The sequence below is a fragment of the Triticum urartu genome, chromosome 2A, assembly GCF_056163025.1.
Source record: "Triticum urartu cultivar PI428250 chromosome 2A, HENAU_Tu73, whole genome shotgun sequence".
Taxonomy (NCBI): Eukaryota; Viridiplantae; Streptophyta; class Magnoliopsida; order Poales; family Poaceae; genus Triticum; species Triticum urartu.
In genome coordinates, this window is record NC_141874.1 from 690,257,102 (window position 1) to 690,279,361 (window position 22,260).

A 22,260-nucleotide genomic window follows, 5' to 3' on the forward strand; every position below is an offset into this window, starting at 1 on the left:
AATTCAAGCAATGCAAGAAGAGATTCAACAAGTTGAGCTGAATAATGTGTGGGAACTGGTCAAGCGTCCTGATCCTCATAAGCACAATATCATAGGCACTAAATGGATATATCGCAACAAGCAAGATGAGCATGGTCAAGTTGTCAGAAACAAAGCTCGTCTCATTGCTCCAGGATACACTCAAGTTGAAGGAATTGACTTCGATGAACCATTTGCTCCTGTGGCTAAGCTTGAAGCTATACACATACTGCTGGCCTATGCAAATCATCATAACATTCTTCTGTATCAAATGGATGTGAAGAGCACTTTTCTCAATGGCAAGATTGAAGAAGAAGTGTATGTTGCACAACCGCCTGGCTTTGAAGATGCAAAACATCCTGACATGGTTTATAAGCTCAACAAGGCACTATATGGCCTCAAACAAGCCCCTCGTGCTTGGTATGACACACTCAAGGACGTCCTGAAGAGCAAAAGCTTCAAACCTGGTTCTTTGGATCCCACACTCTTCACGAAGACATATGATGGTGAACTGTTTGTGTGCCAAATATATGTGGATGACATTATCTTCGGCTGCACCAACCAGAAATACAGTGATGAGTTTGGATATATGATGCAAGAGCAATATCAGATGTCCATGATGGGTGAACTGAAGTTCTTCCTTGGTCTTCAAATACGACAGCAACGCAACGGCATCTTCATATCTCAAGAGAAATACCTCAAAGATTGCCTGAAGAAGTTTGGAATGCAAGACTGCAAAGGTTACACTACGCCAATGCCAGCTAAACACCATCTGGGTCCCGACGACAATGGTAAAAAGTTCGATCAAAAGGTATACCGCTCCATGATTGGTTCTTTGCTTTATTTATGTACATCTAGGCCAGATATCATGCTTAGTGTTTGCATGTGTGCCCGATTCTAAGCGGCACCAAAGGAATCGCATCACTTAGCTGTGAAGCGAATTCTTCGATATTTGGCTCACACCCCAACACTAGGATTATGGTATCCAAAGGGCTCAGAGTTTGATCTAGTTGGATTCTCAGATGCTGATTATGCTGGTGACAAGGTGGATCGCAAGTCTACATCAGGCACATGTCACTTTCTGGGACGATCACTTGTATGTTGGTCTTCAAAGAAGCAGAACTGTGTATCTCTCTCCATTGCTGAATCTGAATACATTGCTACTGGATCTTGTTGCGCTTAGGTTTTATGGATGAAGCAAACACTCAAAGACTATGGCATTCATCTGAAGCAAGTGCCACTCTACTGCGACAACGAAAGCGCCATCAAGATTGATAATAACCCAGTTCAGCACTCGAAGACAAAGCACATTGAAATTCGTCATCACTTTCTCAGAGATCATGTCATGAAGGAAGATATTGATATCATACACGTCAACACTGAAGAGCAACTGGCAGATATCTTCACAAAGCCCTTGGATGAGAAGAGGTTTTGCAAGTTACGGTGTGAGCTAAATATCTTGGAATCCTCAAATATCCTGTGATCAGGCACACATCCTAACACTTATGCATGTTGATGACTTAGATGTGCAACACACGAAGTAAAGTATGCCTTCAATCAATGAAGACTTACATTCTGAGTGTGAATACATTAACGTGGAATTTGACTTTGGAGCGCCACGCTAATTGTGCGCCATGTCTGGGTCTAATACTTCCTATACGGTGGGTAATGCCACCACCAAATTCTTCCCTTAGAAGTGTTTTTCACATGGCGTTACATTTGCAAAGTCTTCGCATTTTGTTTGTCTTCGATGATTAACATAGCCTCATGTTTATCTTCAATTTAGTTTCTGTCCTCTACAGCATTCACTTATAGCTATGTCTTCACGTTAAATCTTTTGAACCAAGTGAATGTGATCGGACCCTAACCTCTCTATGCTTTCGTCTTAAGTCCCTCTATCCAAATCATATGCATTCTATTGAAACTGTCAAAACGTCTTCTCTGCGTCCTTGTCAGCAGAAGACACAGAGACAAACATTAATCTGTTTTCAATGCTCAATCCTTTTTGCCTGAAACCCGGAGAAGTGGGCACGACCACCCGACAATCCAGGTGTGCGTGGGAACGTGGAACAACCTCTCATGTGTTGCATGATCGCCATGTGTCCTTCAGATGCGAATCGCCAGGGGCACCTGTGTAATAACACTGTGCCGTCCTTGTCCCTATAAATACACGCCTCACCCCAGTCATTATCTCTTCTTCCACTCTTGCACAAACCCTAGCGCCACCGCTATCCCTCAACGACGCCGGTGATGAAGCGCTTAGTTGCCGCGACCTCACCGACGCCGTCCTCACGCCGGCCGCGGACATCGTCTTCTCCGCCGTCGCCGTAGGTGTCCTCCGTCGCCAAGTTAGGGCACGGAAGATCGAACTGCTCAGCCTCCTCTCCCACTCTGTCTAGCAGTTCCTCATGTGGTAAATAAAACCTCCTTTTTACAGTCTTTTTGATCCGATAGATTCATCCTTTTCCACCGCAAGTAGTTTCTGTTCACACAAGTTGGATCTATCTCATACTGCATCTCATAACATGCCTAGTATGTTCACTTATGCTTCACAAAGTAGTTAGATTCCTCACTTGTACTTTTTCGTGGATTCGTACAAATCTGGAACCAACTCTCTACCTATGAGTGAATGTCTTCGCACTATGAGGTCAATGTATTCTAAACTGATTTATCTTCAAAATCTTCTGAGAATGCATATGACCTCTTCCCCTTCCCTCGCACCTTTAATGCTGTCACAGGTACATGTCCGTGGGAGAATCCCTTGGTTCTCATAGTCTGCATTCATTTGCAGAGTTCATACAGCATCATATAAATTCTCCTGAAGCCGGTTCTTGTCTGACCAGTAGACGGAAGACTTTGACAGTTTTGAAGCCTTTCAGTCTAAACTTCATGGCAACAGAGAAATTTGCAAGGTAGGGTGGCAGACAGCGACGTGGAAACACCTCAAGAGATTTGCCTCCTGACCTCTATGAGTTGTACAAGACAGATCCAGAGGAGGACTACAATCAGCGGAAAACTCGAATCCAATGGATTCGAAGATATTGGGAAGAACAATGGTACAAGTACAGGTTCGTGACCCAGGAATATGCTGAGAAGAATGCCATCAAGCGACCGTGGGGAGACATCTTGTACAGAAATCTTCAACCCAGGTCCAGAGCTAAAGCCATTGAACAAGGCTTCTATCCTTGCATGGTCCGTGGACCACAGCCTGCAGATGCAGACCCATCTTCATTACTATGGTGCCGTGACGATAATCTGTTCAAGTGCAACTTCCAGTTTGCCAAGAACTTGGCCAAAGAAAACAAGAAGTCATGGGGATTAGACTTCAATCCAGGTCCCTCTGCTCCTCGTGCCGATGGCACTCGCGAAGCTGAACCCAATCTTGTTGGGCCCTTCTACAACCTAGATGGTCTCATCTCTCATATTATGGTTCAAGGGGCAGTCGTGGATCAACCTGCAGACGACGCTGATTCTGACGAAGCGCCTGCACCACCGAAGCCAAAGAAGCTGAAGAAACCTAAAGCTTCGAAGCCTTCCCCTGTACTAAAGGTTTCACGGGTGAAGCCTCTGGCCACTGCACCTCCTGAAGACAGTGTGCAGTCTGAAGATCTTTCACGCATCTCTAAGCCCGCCCAAGGGAAGAAGCCCATGCAACCCACTGGTTAAGCACTGACCCCTGCTGCTGTTTTGCGAAATGAAAATGACGCCATTGATCTGTCCAGCGACGATGATCTTGGCGATGACGCTCTTGAGCAGTTGATCAAGAGCAAGCAAGAGGCAGAAATCTTCAATGACCTTCCTCTCTTTGATGTGGAAATCTTAAACAAGTTCATTGATGAGTGGTTTGACAGCCCAAATGTCAGCTTTGATGATCTTCAGCTTCCCATTGGCCTCAGCGTCGCCTTCCACGGAGCCATTGCTGCTGAGCTGGCTCTAGCTCAGAAAATTGTTGAGCTGAAGCATAAGATAGATTATGAAAAGGCTCAGTTCAAGAAGCATATGGCCAAGCTCAATGTTGAAGACATTCAGAACTTCCAGGTCATGATGCATGAGCTCAAGGAAGCATTCCGCATGAAACGCGAAGAAGTCAAAGGTTCTCGTGAGCGCATGAAGGATCTTGCTGCTAAATGTGTTCAGGGATACAATGAAGCTGAAAAGCGCAAGGCTTTGGGGCGTCCAGGCATCGACTCCCGAATGGCGGCCAAGAAGAAGAAGAAGCCATCTGTGGCAGAACCAGAAGCGTCAAGGCAGGAAGAACCTCGCATTGTCTTCCCAGCCAGTATGACAGACTCGAAGCCTAAGGTCCCCACAGTGGCTTCAGAACTCAAGAAAACAAGGACAGCTGAAGCCGAAGCCAGAAAACGCAAGACCAAAGCCACCACTGATGATGCTCCCCCAACCAAGAAACGGAAGACCAAGAAGAGAGATCGGGCTGCTCCCACAGAGCCCCTTGAGGTCGAGCCAATCTCTGTGGCTCGTCCTGCGTCCGAACACCGAGAGCACCAGTTGATAGTTCATGAGCCTACTTCCACAGAGGCTCCTGAAGCTGAAGACAATCTAGCTGTTGACCCCACCACAGCTGAAGACATTGGTCCTCATGACAATGTTGAAGATGATGAAGTCCTTCCTCAGATCGAGCACAATTTGGTATCATCGCCTGTGCTCACGCACAGCGAACTCATCAGCATTGGTCGTCCTTTGACGCCAACTGCTCAGGATGCATCGTGGGCTGATCACCCACAACACCAAGACACCCCAAGTGCTCCCCAACCACAAGATGATGATGACTTTGAGGCCCAGCCGACTCCATCTCCACAAGCGTCGCCAGCATTCTGCAAGCTTCGCAAAGGCTCAAGGCCCCAAGTCCCTCCAACTGTGCACGTCTCTGAGTCTGAAGCCAAAATGGCTGAAGACATTCCGGCTGCATCAGCCAATGAAGAAGAAGAACCAAGAGTTGAAGTAGAAAGAGTTGCTACACCCCCGTCCCACCAAGACGTTGTTCTCGAGGAGAACGTGTCCGACCCTCCAGCTCCTGATGTGGAGGTTAACAATCCTGAGGCGGCCACCAACATCAACACTGAAGCCAATGACGTTGTCATGGCTGAAGCTAATGTGGCGCCTGAAGCTCATGTGGTGCCAGAAGTGCATGCACCTGAAGCCACTGCAACGCCCGAAGCCAATACTGACGCACCTGAAGCCAATGTGGTCGTTGAAGCCCATGTCAACGCCAATGCCAATGCTCCTGTACCCCCTCCAAGACCTCATACAATTGAGCTGGCATTTGATCGTGGTCAGCCTGTTATGGTCTGATGGCCCATTCTGGTTCCTACACCTGCTGTGGGTCCATAATTTGACTATCATGTCGAGCACAGACCTCAAGTCCAGAAGCCCAAGCCAAGACTTCCAAGATTCCCAGGCACTGCAACTTCACCTGGGGTCTTCAATGTGAATGGCTTCGTGGCACATAACACCTTCTTCAACAGCGCCAAGAACCCTTACACCAAACCTCGTATTTCCTCAGATTGGTTCTGGAGCTATCAGCAGCGCAGCTACTATTCCTGCGTCTTATACAATCAAGGGCGCATATTTCCCCATATGCGTCTTGACACTGAAGCTATAGCTGGCCTGCCCTATCTAGAAGAAGCGTTGGATTACTTCAGAGACGCTGGACTCCTGCAGTTTGTCACAGACAAGGAACACTGGAATGAAGAGCTTCTGTTACAGTTCTATGCAACTCTTCACATTCGCGGCTAAAACAGAGATCCAAAGACTTGGGTCCTAGAGTGGATGACAGGCAATGTCCATCATGAAGCCAAAGCTCTTGATATCATTGAGCTCACACGCCTGCCCACTCCTGGTGAATACTATGAACCAGGTTGTTAACAACACCAGAATGCTTTGGAGAGCATTTTTCAGAAGCCAGAACCCAACATGAGCCAAATGTTGAGCATGATGAAGCCTTTGCCTCACGATGCTGACTACCCATCTGAATTTTTTGTTGAAGACCTAGAGTATTTGCCTCGCACCATTTATCATATCATCAGAAAAACTCTATGGCCTGTCAAAGGATATTCATCTGCAGCGAAGCTTGAAGGAGCAATGAAGACTTTGGTTTTCTATATCTTCAATGGCATCAGCTTCAATGCTCAAGACTTCTTCATCAGGCAGTTGGCCGCATCTGGCTCCGACATTTTTGGTCTGAAGTTCTATGCTCCATGGGTAATGCGCCTTATCAAGCTTCACTCTGCCATCAACTATCAGCCGTATGCGCGCAATCATCTTGTATTCTTGCCAGAGGTTGATCTGTCTGTTGAAGCTATTTACCCAAAGCCTGCTAAGGATCCCATTTATCTTCACAATGCTGATCACCAAAGCTTCACCCAGCCCATTGAAGGAGTTCAGGCAGTCTCACGTGTTTATCCCTTGGCTGGCAATACACATGCCCCTCGCGCTCAAACTGACGCCACTGGAAGCACCATTGCCCAAAGACCTCGGATGCGATCTCGTGTTCTCAATGACCGACAGCTTCTCGTCGCGCTTCATCAGAAATAGGACAAGCATCACAACTGGCTTAAGCGTCAGATGCAAAGCCTCTTGGTGGATGTCAATCGCATTCGCAATCTTGCCACCAAGAATGCCTTTGTTACTCATGAAACTTGTCGGAGGTCTTGGAAGAGTTTGACATTGCTTAGTGCTAAAGCTGATCTGCAGGACGATGGCTTCACCAAAAGATTCAAGTTTGACTCAACTCCTCCAAGGAATGCTCACTTGCGTCAGACTCCCTCACCTGAAGACTCTGACTATTCATCCTCAGCTGCGACAGTGAATGCCAGAGTCATCGATGACCAAGATGATGCAACTTCACCTCCTCCAACTTCAGCGTGTGTCGACACTGCACCAAGTTCTTCTGCACCACCGGACCTCAACGACGACCCTGCTGCCTCGCCTGCACCTCATGGGAACGAGTAGGCGCTCTATGTCTTCAAACCTTTTTGGTCCTTACTGACAAAAGGGGGAGAAGCATATGAGTTGATAGTCTTCAAGCGGGTCCACATGGGTGGTTGCTTTACTTTTTGCTACTTTTGCCAAGTGCTTACAACTCTCGCTTTTCGATACATTTGGTTCTTTGAGTTGTAACACTTAAACTCGATTGGTCGTCTGCTACTTATTTGCTATTTTGTGATGCGATGATAAATTCCGCATGTGCGATGATAACTTCCGCACTTAGGTCATTTTGCAGACGTCCATTTTTCATTATGCATGTCATTATCTTCGTTACATCAAATCATGCATGATGAATTGTCATCATAAGTTGAAGAGGATCTCCACAAGTACAACCTGCCATGTGCATTTGCATTCCAAAAGCAAACTACTTATATGCACATCTTCATGGGGAGCCTTTGCCACTTATGAAGACAATACCCTATCCTTTACAATTTCACATATTTTATTCCCCGCTGAAAACTTCAACCAGTTTGTCATCAATCACCAAAAAGGGGGAGATTGTAAGTGCATCTAGTGCCACCCCTAGTTGGTTTTGGAGTAGTGATGACAAACCTGGTTGAGGGACTAATGTGTTTGTGAGAATTGCAGGATAACACAGGTAGAAGTCCCTCATTGATTCGGCTTTCCTACCAGAGATGACCCCCACAAATGTATGAAGACATTGAAGTCAAAGGTGGTATGTGAAGACATTCACATTGAAGACTATGACAAGAGAAGACATCGCGTGAAGACTATGGAGCGCGAAGACTTAGTTGTTTCGTCGTTCTTTTTCTTCTTTGTTGAGTCATAGGAACCACCGTACTGTTAAGTGGGGTCCAAGTGAACCAGTCAGAATGACTGAAGTGATGTTAACCAAAATCCTATGTCTTCGAGCAAAGACAATGAGAGTAAATCTTATCCAGAGCTGGATAAGTCAGCTTTGCTTGTAGCCCAAGTAAAGTTGACGTGTGTGTTTGAAATCTGACCGTTGGAACACGTGTCAGTTCCTTAGTGACCCAGGGTCATTTCGGACAAATCAGGTCGGTTGCCTAGTGGCTATAAATAGCCCACCCCCTACAACCATAAATGGTTGGCTGCTCAGAGTTAGTGTACGGCTTTTGTCATTTGAGAGCAACCCACCTCGAAGCCTTTGAGAGAGAATTCCTTGCGAGGACAAAGCCCTAAACACCTAGAGCCAAAGAGTGTTAGGCATCACTGAAGTCTTCCTGTCTATGTGATCTGAAGACTTATTACACTTGAGGACTGTGAATCCTCCAGCCGGTTAGGCGTCGCGTTCTGAGCATCCAAGAGTCATTGTGGATCGCCGGTGAACGAAGTCTGTGAAGGTTTGGAAGTCTACCTTGAAGACTTACCAGAGTGATTGGGCGAGGACTGGGTGTCCTTAGCTCAAGGGGAATAAGGTGAAGACGCGGTCTTCTGAGTTGAATCTCAGCCTCCCTAACCAGACGTACAGTTGTCACAACAACTGGAACTGGCCCAACAAATCATTGTCTTCAACGAGTCACTGGTTCCATTCTTCCCATCTCTTTATTTGCAGATTGGTCCTTGTGAAGTCATTGCCTGTTTGCATTATCTATTTGTCTTCACTGTGTGACTGCTTGTTCTGTTTGGCTTCGTACTATCTTCCATCCTGATCTATACTGCCTAGCTGCTATTAGTCTTCGTGCTTTCATCTCATTGAATACTTGACTATGGCTTTCTTAGTGTAGTCTACCTTCCGCTGCATGGTAATAGACTTGTTTCTATCGTTTGTCTTTGAAACTTCCAAGTTTTGAAGACTTTCATAAAAATCACCTATTCACCCTCCCCCCCCCTCTAGTCGATTACTAGCACTTTCAGGTTTGTCTTCTTCACTTGTGGTGTCATGATGACATTCACAGGAAGATTCTTCAGACACCTTTTCGGCACCCAGAGTTTCTTCATAGGTGGCTCATTCCTGCAGTTAGTACCAATATACCTGGCAAACACTTCACCATTCTGATTCTTAAACAGTTTATAGTTTGCATCAAAGGATTCATCAATAACAATGGGATTAGCACAAGTGAAGCCAGATAGGGTGGATGGATCCACTGAAGGTTCCTTTGCAGCAACCCATGTGGTTTTGGGGTACTGCTCAGGTTTCCAGTAAGAGCCATCAGCATTCATTCTCCTTTCGAACCCAACACCCTCTTTCCTAGGGTTTCGGTTCAGGATCTGCCTTTTGAGGACATCACATAGTGTCTGATGTCCTTTGAGACTTTTGTACATCTCTGTTTCAAGCAATGTCTTCAACCTAGCATTTTCATCAGCAATAGCAGTGGCATCCTCAGCAGAGGGGTTAGTTACCACATCAACAGTTGAAGATATTGCAACAGTAGCAGCAATAGAACATCCAGCAACAGAAGTAGCATTGTAACGCTCAATGCATTTAAGACATGGTGGTTCAAATCCTTCTTGAGCGGAACTGATCTGTTTGGCGCGAAGTGACTCGTTTTCCTTTTGAAGATCTTCATGAGCCGCTCTCAATTTCTCAAGATCTTGCTTCCTTTGAAGATAATCATAGGAAAGCTTTTCATGAGTTGTTGAGAGCGTTTCATGACGACTTTCAAGTTCCTCATACTTAACGTGAAGATTTTTTATGTCTTCAATTAAGGACTAAGATTGTGACATTTCAGCGTCTAACAGGTCATCGCTTTTGTCTAACAGTTTTTGAATATGTTCCATAGCTTTCTGTTGTTCAGTTGCAATTTTAGCAAGTGTTTTGTAGCTGGGTCTGGAACCACAATCAGAGTCATCTTCACTGGATGTTTGATAGTGAGTAGTGCGTGAGTTTACCTTGGCACCGCGTGCCATGAAGCAGTAGGTGGGAGCGGAGTCGTCCTGGTCATTAGCATCGGCGTCGGTGATGGAGTCATTGTCTTCAATGTTGAAGATGGACTTGGCAACGTAGGCTGTAGCCAGACTTGCAATGCCAGAATTGGACTCCTCCTCAGACTCCACCTCCGCCTCCTTAGAAGCAGACTCCTCCTCTGAATCCATTTCCTTGCCAACAAACGCACGAGCCTTGCCAGATGAGCTCTTCTTGTGTGATGAAGACTTTGATGAAGACTTGGAAGAAGACTTTGAGTATTTCTTCTTCTTCTTGTCGTCAGAATCATATTCCTTGCTCTTCTTCTTCTTGTTGTTCTCATTGTCCCACTGCGGACACTCAGAGATGTAGTGGCCAGGTTTCTTGCACTTGTGACATGTTCTCTTCTTGTAGTCATGAGCAGAAGCTTCATCATTCCTTGAGCTAGATCTTGAGGACTTTCTGAAGCCTTTCTTCTTGGTGAATTTCTGGAACTTCTTCACAAGCATAGCAAGCTCCTTTCCAATGTCTTCAGGATCATCAGAACTGCAATCAGAGTCTTCTTCAGATGAGGAAACAGCTTTTGCCTTCAAAGCATGAGTTCGCCCATAGTTGGGACCGTAGATATCTCTTTTCTCAGAAAGCTGAAACTCATGTGTGTTGAGCCTTTCAAGTATGTTAGACGGATCGAGTGTCTTGAAGTCAGGGCATTCTTGAATCATCGGGGCTAGGGTGTCAAACGAGCTGTCAAGTGATCTCAGGAGTGTCTTGACGACTTCATTCTTGGTGATCTCAGTAGCGCCGAGGGCTTGAAGCTCATTTGTGATGTCAGTGAGTCGATCAAACGTGAGCTGAACATTCTCATTGTCGTTTCTCTTGAAGCGGTTGAAGAGGTTGCGAAGGACACTGATTCTTTGATCTCCTTGGGTTGAGACGCCTTCGTTGACCTTGGAGAGCCTGTCCCAGACTAGCTTGGATGTTTCCAGAGCACTAACACGGCCATAATGTCCTTTCGTCAGATGACCACAGATGATGTTCTTGGCAGTGGAATCCAGTTGAATGAACTTCTTGACATCAGCAGCGGTGACACCTTCACCAGCCTTGGGGACGCCAATCTTGACGACATACCAGAGGTCGACATCAATGGCTTCAAGATGCATGCGCATCTTATTCTACCAGTAGGGATATTCAGTTCCATCGAAGACTGGGCACGCAGCGGAGACTTTGATTATCCCTGCAGTCGACATAGCTAAAACTCCAGGTGGTTAAACCGAATCACACAGAACAAAGGAGTACCTTGCTCTGATACCAATTGAAAGTGCTAGTGATCGACTAGAGGGGGGGTGAATAGGCGATTTTTATGGAAGTCTTCAAAACATGGAAGTTTCGAAGACAAGCGATAGAAACAGACCTATTACCATGCAGCGGAAGGTAGACTACACTAAGCAAGCCATAGTCAAGTATTCAATGAGATGAAAGCACAAAGACTAATAGCAGCTAGGCAGTATAGATCAGGATGGAAGATAATACGAAGCCAAACAGAACAAGTAGTCACACAGTGAAGACAAATAGATAATGCAAACAGGCAATGACTTCATAAGGACCAATCTGCAATTAAAGAGATGGGAAGAATGGAACTAGTGGCTCGTTGAAGACAATGATTTGTTGGACCAGTTCCAGTTACTGTGACAACTGTACGTCTGGTTAGGGAGGCTGATATTCAACTCAGAAGACCGCGTCTTCACCTTATTCCCCTTGAGCTAAGGACACCCAGTCCTCGCCCAATCACTTTGGTAAGTCTTCAAGGTAGACTTCCAAACCTTCACAGACTTCGTTCACCGGCGATCCACAATGACTCTTGGATGCTCAGAACGCGATGCCTAACCGGCTGGAGGATTCACAATCCTCAAGTGTAATAAGTCTTCAGATCACACAGACAGGAAGACTTCAGTGATGCCTAACACTCTTTGGCTCTGGGTGTTTAGGGCTTTGTCCTCGCAAGGAATTCTCTCTCAAAGGCTTCGAGGTGGGTTGCTCTCAAACGACAAAAGCCGTACACTAACTCTGAGCAGCCAACCGTTTATGGTTGTAGGGGGTGGTCTATTTATAGCCACTAGGCAACCCGACCTGATTTGTCCGAAATGACCCTGGGTCACTAAGAAACTGACACGTGTTCCAATGGTTAGATTTCAAACACACACGACAACTTTACTTGGGCTACAAGCAAAGCTGACTTATCCAGCTCTGGATAAGATTTGCTCTCATTGTCTTCGCTCGAAGACATAGGATTTTGGTTAAGCACACTTCGGTCATTCTGACTGGTTCACTTGGACCCCACTTAACAGTACGGTGGTTCCTATGACTCAACAAAGAAGAAAAAGAACGACAAAACAACTAAGTCTTTGCGCTCCATAGTCTTCACGCGATGTCTTTTCTTGTCATAGTCTTCAATGTGAATGTCTTCACATACCACCTTTGACTTCAATGTCTTCATACATTTTTAGGGGTCATCTCTGGTAGGAAAACTGAATCAATGAGGGACTTCTACCTGTGTTGTCCTGCAATTCTCACAAACACATTAGTCCCTCAACTAGGTTTGTCGTCAATACTCCAAAACCAACTAGGGGTGGCACTAGATGCACTTACAGATGATGTTGCGAAAAGAACTTCTGCAACATGGATTCTGAGATTGTTTCATCGGAGATCACAGGAAAACCTTTTCTGCATCGGCCACCAGCCAGCTCTCGATCTCGTTCTTGAGCTTAGACTGCAATGCCAACGTCTCCTTCACGAGGACGACGCACATTCTCTCAAGCACAAGCGCGTTGCCGAACAGCAGCCTGGCCATCATCCTCTGTGTCTCGTCGCCCACGTAGTGCACCATGTTGATCTCCTTCACTCGGTGCCGCAGACATGGCATCGAGAAGCTCGACTCGTCAAGAACCATGGCCTCCTCATCGGGAGCTACCGACGAACCATCCGCGTCATTCTCCTTCTCCACTGCATCATCCTCATCATCTTCCTTGCCCATGGACAGGTCCATGCCCATGGTAACATCTTTCTTTTTCGTGTACACGACATGCTCCTCCATGTACAGCGACAGGACCTCCGGGTTCGGGGTCTGCTCCAGGATTCTACCCACCGGGACGACGGTGGCGCAATTCACGAGTGGGCCTTGCAACACGAGCCTCGTCAGGATTGAGAACAAAGGGAAACCTGAGAAGAACCTTCCCTCCAGTTTACGATGGTGCAGATGGAGGTGCTTGGCATCACTGATTTTTTGCATGAACACCCTAAACCCCGTAAACCCTGCATCCTCGGGGAGCACTTTGCAAAAGTCCACCGTGCACGAAGGGACTCCCGGCAAGCCGTGCAAGGACAAGAGCGGCTCAGTCGGTACCGTGCCGCAGTAGTCCAGCGACCTCAGCTCCGACGCGTCGATGTCGATAGACTTCATGTTGTGACAGCAGCGGAGGGCGAATCTCCCGAGGCGTTGGTCGAGCATGGATACTCGCTTCAGGTGGTGGACAGCTTCCAGCGTCAGGTCGACGAGGCGGGGGCAGCCGGAGATCAGCCGCTGGATGCTCCTCCCACCATCGCTGTGGGGAGCCGTGATGCTCAAGGTCTCGAGGAGCGGCAGGCTGGCGGCCGCCGGCAGCTTCAGCCGGCAATAGGCGACGCATAGCGTCCGTATTACCCGGCAGGTGAAGATCCTTGTCGGGAGGACGTATACCCACCGCCTCCTCAGCTTGGAGGACTCGTCCTCGTCGTCGGTGTTGTCGGTGCCGCTGTCCACGGCCTCGTCGTCGCAGATCGAGGCCATGGAGAAGCGCAGGTCGAGGTGGAGCTCCTGGTGGCCGTGCCGCAGCATGTAGACGAGCCATTGGTCGACGTGCACGAAGTTCCAGTGGTGGCACTGGTCGAAGGCGAAGCGGAAGCTGCGCAGCGGCACGTGGTGGCCGACGGTCCGGTGGCGGCAGAGGAGCGCGGAGCAGACATCATCGAGGAGCGCCCCGCTGCAGCTCTTCTTCTCCTCCGCCTCGTGGTAGAAGGTGACCCAGTCGTTGGCCCTGGCGCCCCAGCGCTCCCCGAAGGAGACGGCGTGGACGTTGCAGAAGACGCCGCGCCACCGCCGGGACAGCCCCGCGGCGCGGCCGGCCTCCTTGTTCGGGAGGAAGGAGAGGACGTGGCCCAGCAGGGTGTCCGGGAGGTCGCTCAGGCAATCTCTGCTCGCCGGCCTACCCATCATTTCCTTTTGCGGCGACGACGACGGCGAAGCCATGCCGATCCGATCCGTTCCGGCAATCAAGCCATCGATCTCGGAAAGATGGCCGCCGTTTGCAAAGACTTTAGGGTTTATATAAGAGCATGTCTAGTAGAACCCTCAAAGCCTTAAAGCAGTTTTAAGGGTTGAGAAGTGCCAGCTTTTGTCACTTTTTAGGGTTGAAAAACAGGGGCTAAGACTAAACCCTCAAACCCAACCCTTAAACTGCTTTAAGGGTTGAGTTCGAGGGTTCTATTCTTTGCCTCAACCCCAACCTTTAAATCTATCATTTGACATCTCACAATTTATGACTACAAGAACACAATCAACCTCAAACAAACTACCAAATGACAATCATTGATGCATGGTTTAATAGTTTACATCACAAAATCATCATCTTCCCCCTCTCATCGGCACCATCACCAAAAAGTTGCACCTCGGCGCCATCTCCTAGACCACATTCGGGCTCCATCAAGCATCTCCATAGGCGCCGGCGGAGTCGTCCACACCGCCATCGCCACAACTACTCATTGGAGTGTCACCTCGAAAAGTAGAGGACGCACCACGGAACATCCTCTTCCTCTCCGCGATGTCCTCCTTGTAGTCCTTCCACCATTGCAATTGGTCTTGATCCATGTCCTTCTTGGACATCATCATGTGCTCCTTCTCTTCCACCATGAGTTCCTTCCATACCTTTGCCTCTTTGAGCTTGATCATCCTCTCCTCCAAGTCGGCCTTGCGCTTTGCTTCTTCACACTTTGCTTCAACTTGTGCAAGCTTGACCTCTTTCTTTTTCTCGGTGATAAGAAGCTTCGTCTCCAATGTCTTCGTTGTCAATTCCTCTCTTTCCTTCATCATGTGCTCCATCTTCTCCCTTAGGCTTGACGCCTCTCCTTCCATCTTCACCCTTAGCTTGCCCTTCTTGTTTTCCTCGGGCTTTCCCAAGTTCCTCTCCTCCTCATCTTCACTATCATCCATCCTAAGCATTGCCGACTTCTTGGGTGCGGTCTCTTGATCCCTCAACTTCCACTTGTCAAAGGTTTGAAGAATTTCCCAAGCATGCTTAAACAGGAATGGCTTGCCCTTGGAAGCGGCCATCTCCTTGTACCTCATGCCGGCAATTGTCTCCTATCAACCACACATAATCACATAAGAACCCACCAATAGCATAGTACACACACATAATCAAAATAGTGAAGAGATATGTACTCACATAGTCACTCTCCACGGTTCCACTAGGTGGTGCATCCCTCACTTGGTCCATGGCCGCACTCCAACGAGCACAAGCGGGCTTCATCAACTCCCACCGGCCTTGAAGCGACCGGTAAGTGCGAGAGATGAACCCACTATTCTTCGGCTTGATCCTACAATAGGTGTCCTCGATCCTTTGCCAATACCGTTTACCGGTTTGATCGGCGTCGGTGCTTCCCCACAGCTGCCCAAGCACGAACCAAGAGGATATCTTCCGCCTCGGTGTAGTTTGTCGACCGCGCGTGTGGGCGGGAAGCGGTGGTGAATGCCTCCTCCACTATCTCGGCCACCTCCTCCTCGTCATCCCTGTCATCTTCCTCATCTTCCTCATCTTCCTCCAAGTCGTCACCAACCCTAAAGGGGTCTAGAGGCGGAGCTCCGAGGTCCACCTCTGCGTTTTGGAGGAGGTCCATGAACAAGGATGGGGTTGCCATTTCCTCGAACACCTCGTGCGCGGCGGGAGGAGGTTCGGCGACGGCGGTGGGCGGGGCCGCGGGCTTCTTCCGCGCCACGGGCTTCTTTCGCGGCTTGTTCACGGCCGGGGACGAGCCGGCGACCTTGGAGGCTGCCCCTCGCGGCCCATGTGAGGCCGCCTTCGGCCGGCTCTTCTTGGGGGCGGGCGCGGCGGCGGGGGCGGGCGCCGGGGCGGGGACGGGGGCCGGGGCAGGAGCCGGGGAGGCGGGAGGAGGCGGGGCGAGGCCCGCCCGCCGCCGCTTGGCCCCGACGTGGGTCGCCGCCACCACGTCGGCCACGATCGGGGCGGGGGCGGGGGCGGGGCCCAAGTCGGGCGCGGCGGCGGGCGGGGCGGGCGCGGCGGCGGAGGCCTCCATGGCCGGCACCGGGCGAGACGGCGGGAGGAGGCAGCGGGAGGAGCCGGGGAGGCGGGATGAAACTTCCCTCCCGCGCGAAAAGAAAGAGGAGTGCGGGTTGGGGGGAGTTTTTCCTCTCAACCCTCACTTCTACAGGTTGGGAAACAGTTTGAGGGTTAGACCTCTAAATTTTTTTACGGGTTTGAGGGTTTAGAGGTTCTAGTCTACGGCTTTTTTTCGACGAAAACTGTAAAAAAAAAAGCAATTATTTTTAGGGGTTTGAGGGTTTGAGGGCTCTACTAGACTTGCTCTAAGTGGACCAAACCTCATGACGTGACCGACTAATCACGCACCGTTTTTTCGGGTTATATGTTTGTTGGCAGCCGACTAAAATCAGAACTGGATTTGCTGGCAACCGACTAATCACGCATGTTTTTTTTTAGCAAGAACATTCACAATACCGTTGAGATCAGTTCCAGAAGCATCAGCAGGGCACAATTCTACGTCTGCCATGTACAAAAAGAATGATTGAAAGGGCAACAGATGCAGGGAAACACTAACTGGAAAAACATTGTTCCACCCAGAAGGCAGTTCCCTGAATCTTGGGATCCGATGATCGCCTCTCTGCCCCGACAGCGGGTGTTTTCTGCAATTCCCTCATGCTCCTAAAAGGCGAAGAACCCTGAAAGGAACAAGCATTTGAGTTAATTCTATAGCAACAGGATGTGAACATCCGCATTACATATCAGCAATCCACAGGACATAACTTTGACTTAAGCAATCATTTCTCGAAACAAAAAAGTTGGCTAAGCAATCCTGAAACTAGGGGAGTACACACATACCAGCCCAATCGTCTCCTGGAGAAGCAGTCATGGTCCAGAGACACTGCAAGAGCAAGAGCCACAGCCCTCTCGGGTAAATCCAGCGGGAGAAACACGCGAAGGTCGTTCTGGATCTGGAAGCACCAATGAAATTTGATCTTCAAATCAGCTTAACAATCAGGCAGAAGCTTTTAAACACTCATCAAGGAAGAACACTTACATCTTTAGCGAAACAAAAAACTTTATCGGTGCCTTTTCCAGCATCACCAAACCGAACTTCATACTGGGAAGCATTCGTGAAGTGCTGCATGCACTGAGCATGAAACCAAAGTTATGCTCATCAGTCCTTACTCACTAGTACTCGCAATCCATTCTTTCTACATTGATAATAGCTTAACAAACAGAAAAAATTAGCAAAAGATATGGGATGCAAAAATCTTGCGCTCAGTTTGTATCACAAGCACAAAGTGGACTCATCCTAAACCAAAATCGTATCATTCTCAAGTGGATGTGCATGTGACATATCCCCGCGCGCAGAAGCAGTGTCAAGCAATAACATCATAGCGCGTATATGCACGGGTCACATCACAGCATGGGGTATCCTCTAAATATCATAAATATTGTAAACTGCATACTAATATTTGGTTGTCCAGTCAAAAGGACATTACCTCCCAACCAACTCCCCTAACCTTGCGGTCAATTATGGCTACTAAATTATCATCCTCATCAAGCAGGGTAAAGGACCAGCTCCAAAATCCAGGATTCTCCACCACAGCAAACTGCCTATTCCTGATGAACAGAAATGTTGGCAAATTAAAATGTCAGTCGGTATAGCAAGACTAGCGCCTGCAAAAAAACCAAGAAAATTGACTAAATCAGAGTTAAGGGAAGAAGATCATGTTACCCTAAGTACAAGTCATAATTTCTACGCCAAAGATGCCAACGACTGTGGACTACACCTACCTCCTGGCCAAAGAGAAATCATAATCACAACCATTGCTGTATATCCATAACAATCAAGTAACAAATATCTCTGTACCTTGCCATCCACTTCTGCATAAATGGAGCTGTTGATCCACCTAAAAGGCCGGCGAACCTAAATCCAACAAAAAAATTGAACTTAATCTAATGTATATTGAGCGTATTCACAATGGTACAAAGCAATGGGTTACTGAGATCTTACCGTGAATATCTCATTACCCTTGGCATCAGTAAATTCTGCAACGAATGGTCGCCTTGTCCAAAGTAGCTGAAACATCAGCAAAAAGTATCTGGTAGTCAATTATATTACAAGGCAGTCATTTACATCAAGAGAACAATGAATAAATAAATACGAAAGATAATAAAATACATCCCCACTCAGGAAAAGAAGAAGATAACAAAGACCTTTGCTTATGAGGTTTCATATTTTTCCTTGAGAAGGAATAGTACTAATTTCATGATTGTGTACAGTTATTTTTTTCGTGTTTGGATCACCAAAATATTTTAGTCGCCACTAGCTAGCAAGTGTCACAATCCTTCCACTTTCTCATGTTTGGCACAACTAGTTGCTTGCTCACTGTGAGTCTGTGATACATATAACATGTGACTTCACATTTGAGAGGTGCTAAAAACTAGTCGGTGATTTAACTCGCTAGTAGTACTAGTAGCATGCCAAAAGTTCCCTTGAGAAGAGGGAAGTGAGAACATATGCAAGAACTACATACATGGGCAGTTGTGGCCGAATTGCTCAACTCATGGTGACCATTTTTTATGGACTTCAGCGAAAAAAACTTGATCATGAGGTTTTCTAGTACTGGTGGGAGTAAGTTAGATTCTCTAACCTTTATGCCATACCACAGTTAGTACCACGTGGATGGAACACATCGTACATACCAAATTCTGCATGAGAACTAATATTTTTTCTATTGAGGAAACCTCCATTGAATCAAAACAGAAACAGAGTACAATAATATAGTCATTTCAAAGCATCCCAATAACTAGTCAATACGGTAACATACTTATTCCCCACCAACACCCCTGTCCAGCCAACAAAAAATAATGTAATGGTCCTCTAATGAAGAAAAAAGTTCAGTTATCTGTCGAACTGATGAAACATATGACCAGTACACATGATGCATGGTCCCATGATGATGATTTATATGGAGAAAAACAATGCAGGGAGTATAGGGACTACTCCAGTTAAATAGATTGTGTCATACAACAGAATACAGCAGTCAGCAGCATAACTAAAACTGAGAAGTCCAACTATTATGACACAACTTATTTGGTATTTGGAACAGTGCATTATATGTAAAAGATATCATGTGACCACCAAAATTTCTGATCTCAGAACAGAATCTTTAAAATCAGTATGATGCAGTACAAATATAGTTAGAACCAACTGAATGCACAAAAGTACCTGCCTAAGGATGACGTTGCTTTTCTCTCGAATTAAACCCACAGGCTGGCATTGGAAGAATAAACAAGCCAACCGTTACGGCCTAGAAAACGGAGCAAAAATAGTACAGGATAGTACATGAATGGAACCTCTGGTGCAGTCAGGAAAGAGAGACACTCACAGTTTTTCTCCGAGGAGTGCGTGGATCCTTTATGATGTATCTAGTCTCCTGAGGTTCAGATGACAATAGTGATAACTGAGTAAGTTGACTGAGAGAAGAAAAATACAGGGAGCACGACTTGGGGAATTCTCTTGGGCTATGCAGGTGAAGTGGGTTACAGATACATCACCTGCGCGTATGCAAACATGATACTTGCCCATTCTACTTTCGTGGTAATGATTAGTCTGGCCCTTGAGAGCAGAGGCTTCAGTTTGGCCTATAAATATGCACACAGAGAAGCAATCTCGATCATTCCAACAGCTATGTATGTACACATTGATATATTGAAACAGCTACATCACTACAGCAGGATGAAGCATCAACCATCAAGTAGACCTTTTAACTGAGTGGCCAGTATCCTACTATTATCCCCACCAAAATGGTGTACATTTCACACTCTGCCTTCAGCATTTTCCCCACCAAATGTTGTACATTTTACACTCTCTTCAGCATTTTCCCCACCAAAATCGTTGTGCAACACGGCCTTTACCACCATTTCCAAGAAAAGCTCACGATTCCTCGAGCTCATCAAGTACTCTCTTTGATAGACTAGTTTTAACAATTAGACAGCGTCAGACCAAACCGGGCATAGGAAGTTGCGGTGGGAAACTGAGAATCCGCTTGCCTGTACGCGCGCGGTGTCGAAGTCTTGATGCAGGCAGATCCCCGACGGCGCGTCCTCCTCGCCGGCCGTTCCCCCGCCGCTCTCCAGCGCTGCCACATTGGGGTCGACGAACGAGGGAGCGGCGTCGCCGGGAGAGACCTTGCCGTCGCCCTCGGCCGCGCGCCTCCCCGGCCTCTTCGCGGCGCCCCGCTGCTTCTTCGGCTCTCCGTGCCACAGCCCCCGCAGCCACGCCCACGACCACGGCTGGGGCGCCGCGGGCCTACGTCCGCGGCGGCCGCCGCCGGCGCTCGCGAACCCGCGGCTGGCGGTGGTCCTCGCCGAGACCCTCCCGGCCGCGGCCGCCGCCGCGTGGTTCCAGCTCATCGGAGAGGGAGGGGAGGTGGGGAGAAGCGCGGAGGTGCTTGGTCGAGCTCACCGGCGGGGCGGCGCCGCTGGGGAGGGTTTTTGCCGTTTTGGGCAGCAAAGGTGGTGCGGCGGCCCTCGTACGTGAGCAAAGTTGCTGCATTTTGGGTGCTCCCCAAAATGTTGAGAACCCGCTCCGCTCTTTCGATTTTCCTGGACCCGCGCGCAAAATCGCGAAACCAGCTCCGGGCCGTACGGATGGATGATAGGCCGGCCTGCTTGGATGGGCTTTCAGCCCAGTTCGGTACGAGACAATAAATACTCCCTCCGTGAGCGTTCATAGATCACTAAAGTAGTGATCTATCTTTTCTCAAAAAAAAAGTAGTGATCTATCTCTCACAAAAAACTAAAGTACTTCCACCGTACCTCTCTAAAACGGGAAAAACATGTTTTCTTTTTATTCTTTCGCAAGAAGCATGTTTTTGCTTCCGCGAGAGGCATGGCCGTACCTCTCGAAAACGAAAAAATGTGATTCTTTTTTTTCTTTCATGAGAGGCATGTTTTTTCTTCCGTTAGAGGCATGAATTTACTTCCGCGAGAGGCACAGCCGTGCCTCTCGGAAACGGAAAAAAACATTTTTTTTTCTTTCACGAGAGGTATGGGTTTACTTCCCGTGGGGGCATGAATTTGCTTCTATGAGAGGCATAGTCGTGTCTCTTTCAGAAAGGAAAAAAAGACGTGCTCTTGATTCGTTTTTTGCTGTACAAAAAAGTTCGTCAGAATCTATCAATATGGTATCTAATTTTGAAGATCTCGACGCGAGGAAACCAACGGTGAAAACAATTCAAGATTTGGACACATGGTTTAACAGACAAAACATTTTAAATAAATGGATCTACGAACAAAGGAAAACTCTCAGGTTGTGAAAGTGACTCACATACAGTGCGCAACTTATCGCAACCTGAGAATGTGGGCGTGACTTTTGCAAGGAATACTCCTTAAGAGTCTGGCTGGATCTCAATCGACTGAGACTAAAGCAAGTCTCGGTCAAGTAACACAACATATAAAAGAAAGAAATAAAAAAATTAAAGAAATTTTTGGACAGAGACTTCATTAAGTTTCAGTTGACTGGGATTTAGCAACCCCACTTTTTAATTAGTGATTTCAAGTGATCTAATAGCATCTACAGCCGGGCGCCTCAACCCCATCTCAAACATGCAGGCGGACGACCCAGTCACTAAGAGCAAGGCCAACGCGTAGCCCCAAACCAGATGCCCCGCAGGCCAGCTAGGTTCGGACTCCACCGTGGAGCAAAACCAGCAGCCTCGCAGGTGTCAGTGCTGCTTCTGCAAGAGGCGGGTTCTCAAGGGAGAAAGAGCAGTGGTCCTCCATGCAAAAGTGAGGAAAGGCAAAAAGGGAGAGACAGAAATTGCTTGGTTACTCGTCATGGGAGAGGCAGCACGTCAGAGGTACATGGGGTAGCTTCAGATTTTAGCAATGGGGGATGAAAACTCCATACCATAGCCTCACTCCTTTTGGTCTAGCTGGATGCACGGGGCATCACCTTAATGCTGCCCCCATTGTACATGCCCTAACCGGTCACAACAAGGCGACCCAGACGGGCCTCAAACACCCAGATTGATTAGCACCCTTCATATTCAGCCCAAACGCCTGCACGCTTCCGCTATGTCGAACCCG

At 47.7% G+C, this 22,260-nt stretch overlaps 3 protein-coding genes across 4 annotated transcripts; all 3 read right to left on the bottom strand.

Annotated features, from left to right (window-relative positions):
• Window positions 1-12,554: 12,554 nt before the first annotated feature.
• Window positions 12,555-14,132, bottom strand: LOC125537906 (F-box/LRR-repeat protein At4g14103-like). The gene is made up of 2 exons (XM_087540143.1): window positions 12,906-14,132; window positions 12,555-12,872 (listed from the first exon to the last, which is right to left on the bottom strand). The coding sequence occupies exons 1-2, from the start codon at window positions 14,130-14,132 to the stop codon at window positions 12,555-12,557; spliced, it is 1,545 nt and encodes a 514-aa protein (XP_087396269.1).
• A 453-nt stretch (window positions 14,133-14,585) lies between these two features.
• On the bottom strand, window positions 14,586-15,799 carry LOC147986767 (uncharacterized). Its single transcript, XM_087542144.1, has 3 exons — window positions 15,719-15,799; window positions 15,328-15,642; window positions 14,586-15,242 (listed from the first exon to the last, which is right to left on the bottom strand). The coding sequence occupies exons 1-3, from the start codon at window positions 15,797-15,799 to the stop codon at window positions 14,586-14,588; spliced, it is 1,053 nt and encodes a 350-aa protein (XP_087398270.1).
• A 789-nt stretch (window positions 15,800-16,588) lies between these two features.
• LOC125534115 (altered inheritance rate of mitochondria protein 25-like) lies at window positions 16,589-20,961 on the bottom strand. Of its 2 annotated transcripts, XM_048697411.2 has the most exons (11): window positions 20,221-20,958; window positions 19,726-19,812; window positions 19,557-19,604; window positions 19,397-19,441; window positions 18,179-18,244; window positions 18,035-18,091; window positions 17,900-17,961; window positions 17,664-17,784; window positions 17,216-17,308; window positions 17,017-17,129; window positions 16,589-16,856 (listed from the first exon to the last, which is right to left on the bottom strand). In XM_048697411.2, the coding sequence occupies exons 1-11, from the start codon at window positions 20,581-20,583 to the stop codon at window positions 16,832-16,834; spliced, it is 1,080 nt and encodes a 359-aa protein (XP_048553368.2). In that variant the 5' UTR covers window positions 20,584-20,958; the 3' UTR covers window positions 16,589-16,831. The 2 variants fall into 2 exon arrangements, with proteins under 2 accessions (XP_048553368.2, XP_087396270.1); XM_087540144.1 differs by lacking the exon at window positions 16,589-16,856 and having other exon boundaries at window positions 16,956-17,129; window positions 20,221-20,961.
• Between the last annotated feature and the right edge of the window lie 1,299 nt (window positions 20,962-22,260).

Excerpts from the sequence above, each read along its gene's own strand:
- LOC125537906 (XM_087540143.1), bottom strand. The coding sequence starts at position 14,132 with ATGGCTTCGCCGTCGTCGTCGCCGCAAAAGGAAATGATGGGTAGGCCG. Across the intron at positions 12,873-12,905 it reads TGTACACGAAAAAGAAAGAT|GAAGATGATGAGGATGATGC; the intron begins GTTACCATGGGC and ends TCCATGGGCAAG.
- LOC147986767 (XM_087542144.1), bottom strand. The coding sequence starts at position 15,799 with ATGGCAACCCCATCCTTGTTCATGGACCTCCTCCAAAACGCAGAGGTG. Across the intron at positions 15,643-15,718 it reads CGCCTCTAGACCCCTTTAGG|TGGAGGAGGCATTCACCACC; the intron begins GTTGGTGACGAC and ends TGGCCGAGATAG. Across the intron at positions 15,243-15,327 it reads GAACCGTGGAGAGTGACTAT|GAGACAATTGCCGGCATGAG; the intron begins GTGAGTACATAT and ends TGTGGTTGATAG.
- LOC125534115 (XM_087540144.1), bottom strand. The coding sequence starts at position 20,583 with ATGAGCTGGAACCACGCGGCGGCGGCCGCGGCCGGGAGGGTCTCGGCG. Across the intron at positions 19,442-19,556 it reads GCACTCCTCGGAGAAAAACT|CCTGTGGGTTTAATTCGAGA; the intron begins GTGAGTGTCTCT and ends TTCCAATGCCAG. Across the intron at positions 17,962-18,034 it reads ATGCAGAAGTGGATGGCAAG|GAGGTAGGTGTAGTCCACAG; the intron begins GTACAGAGATAT and ends CTCTTTGGCCAG.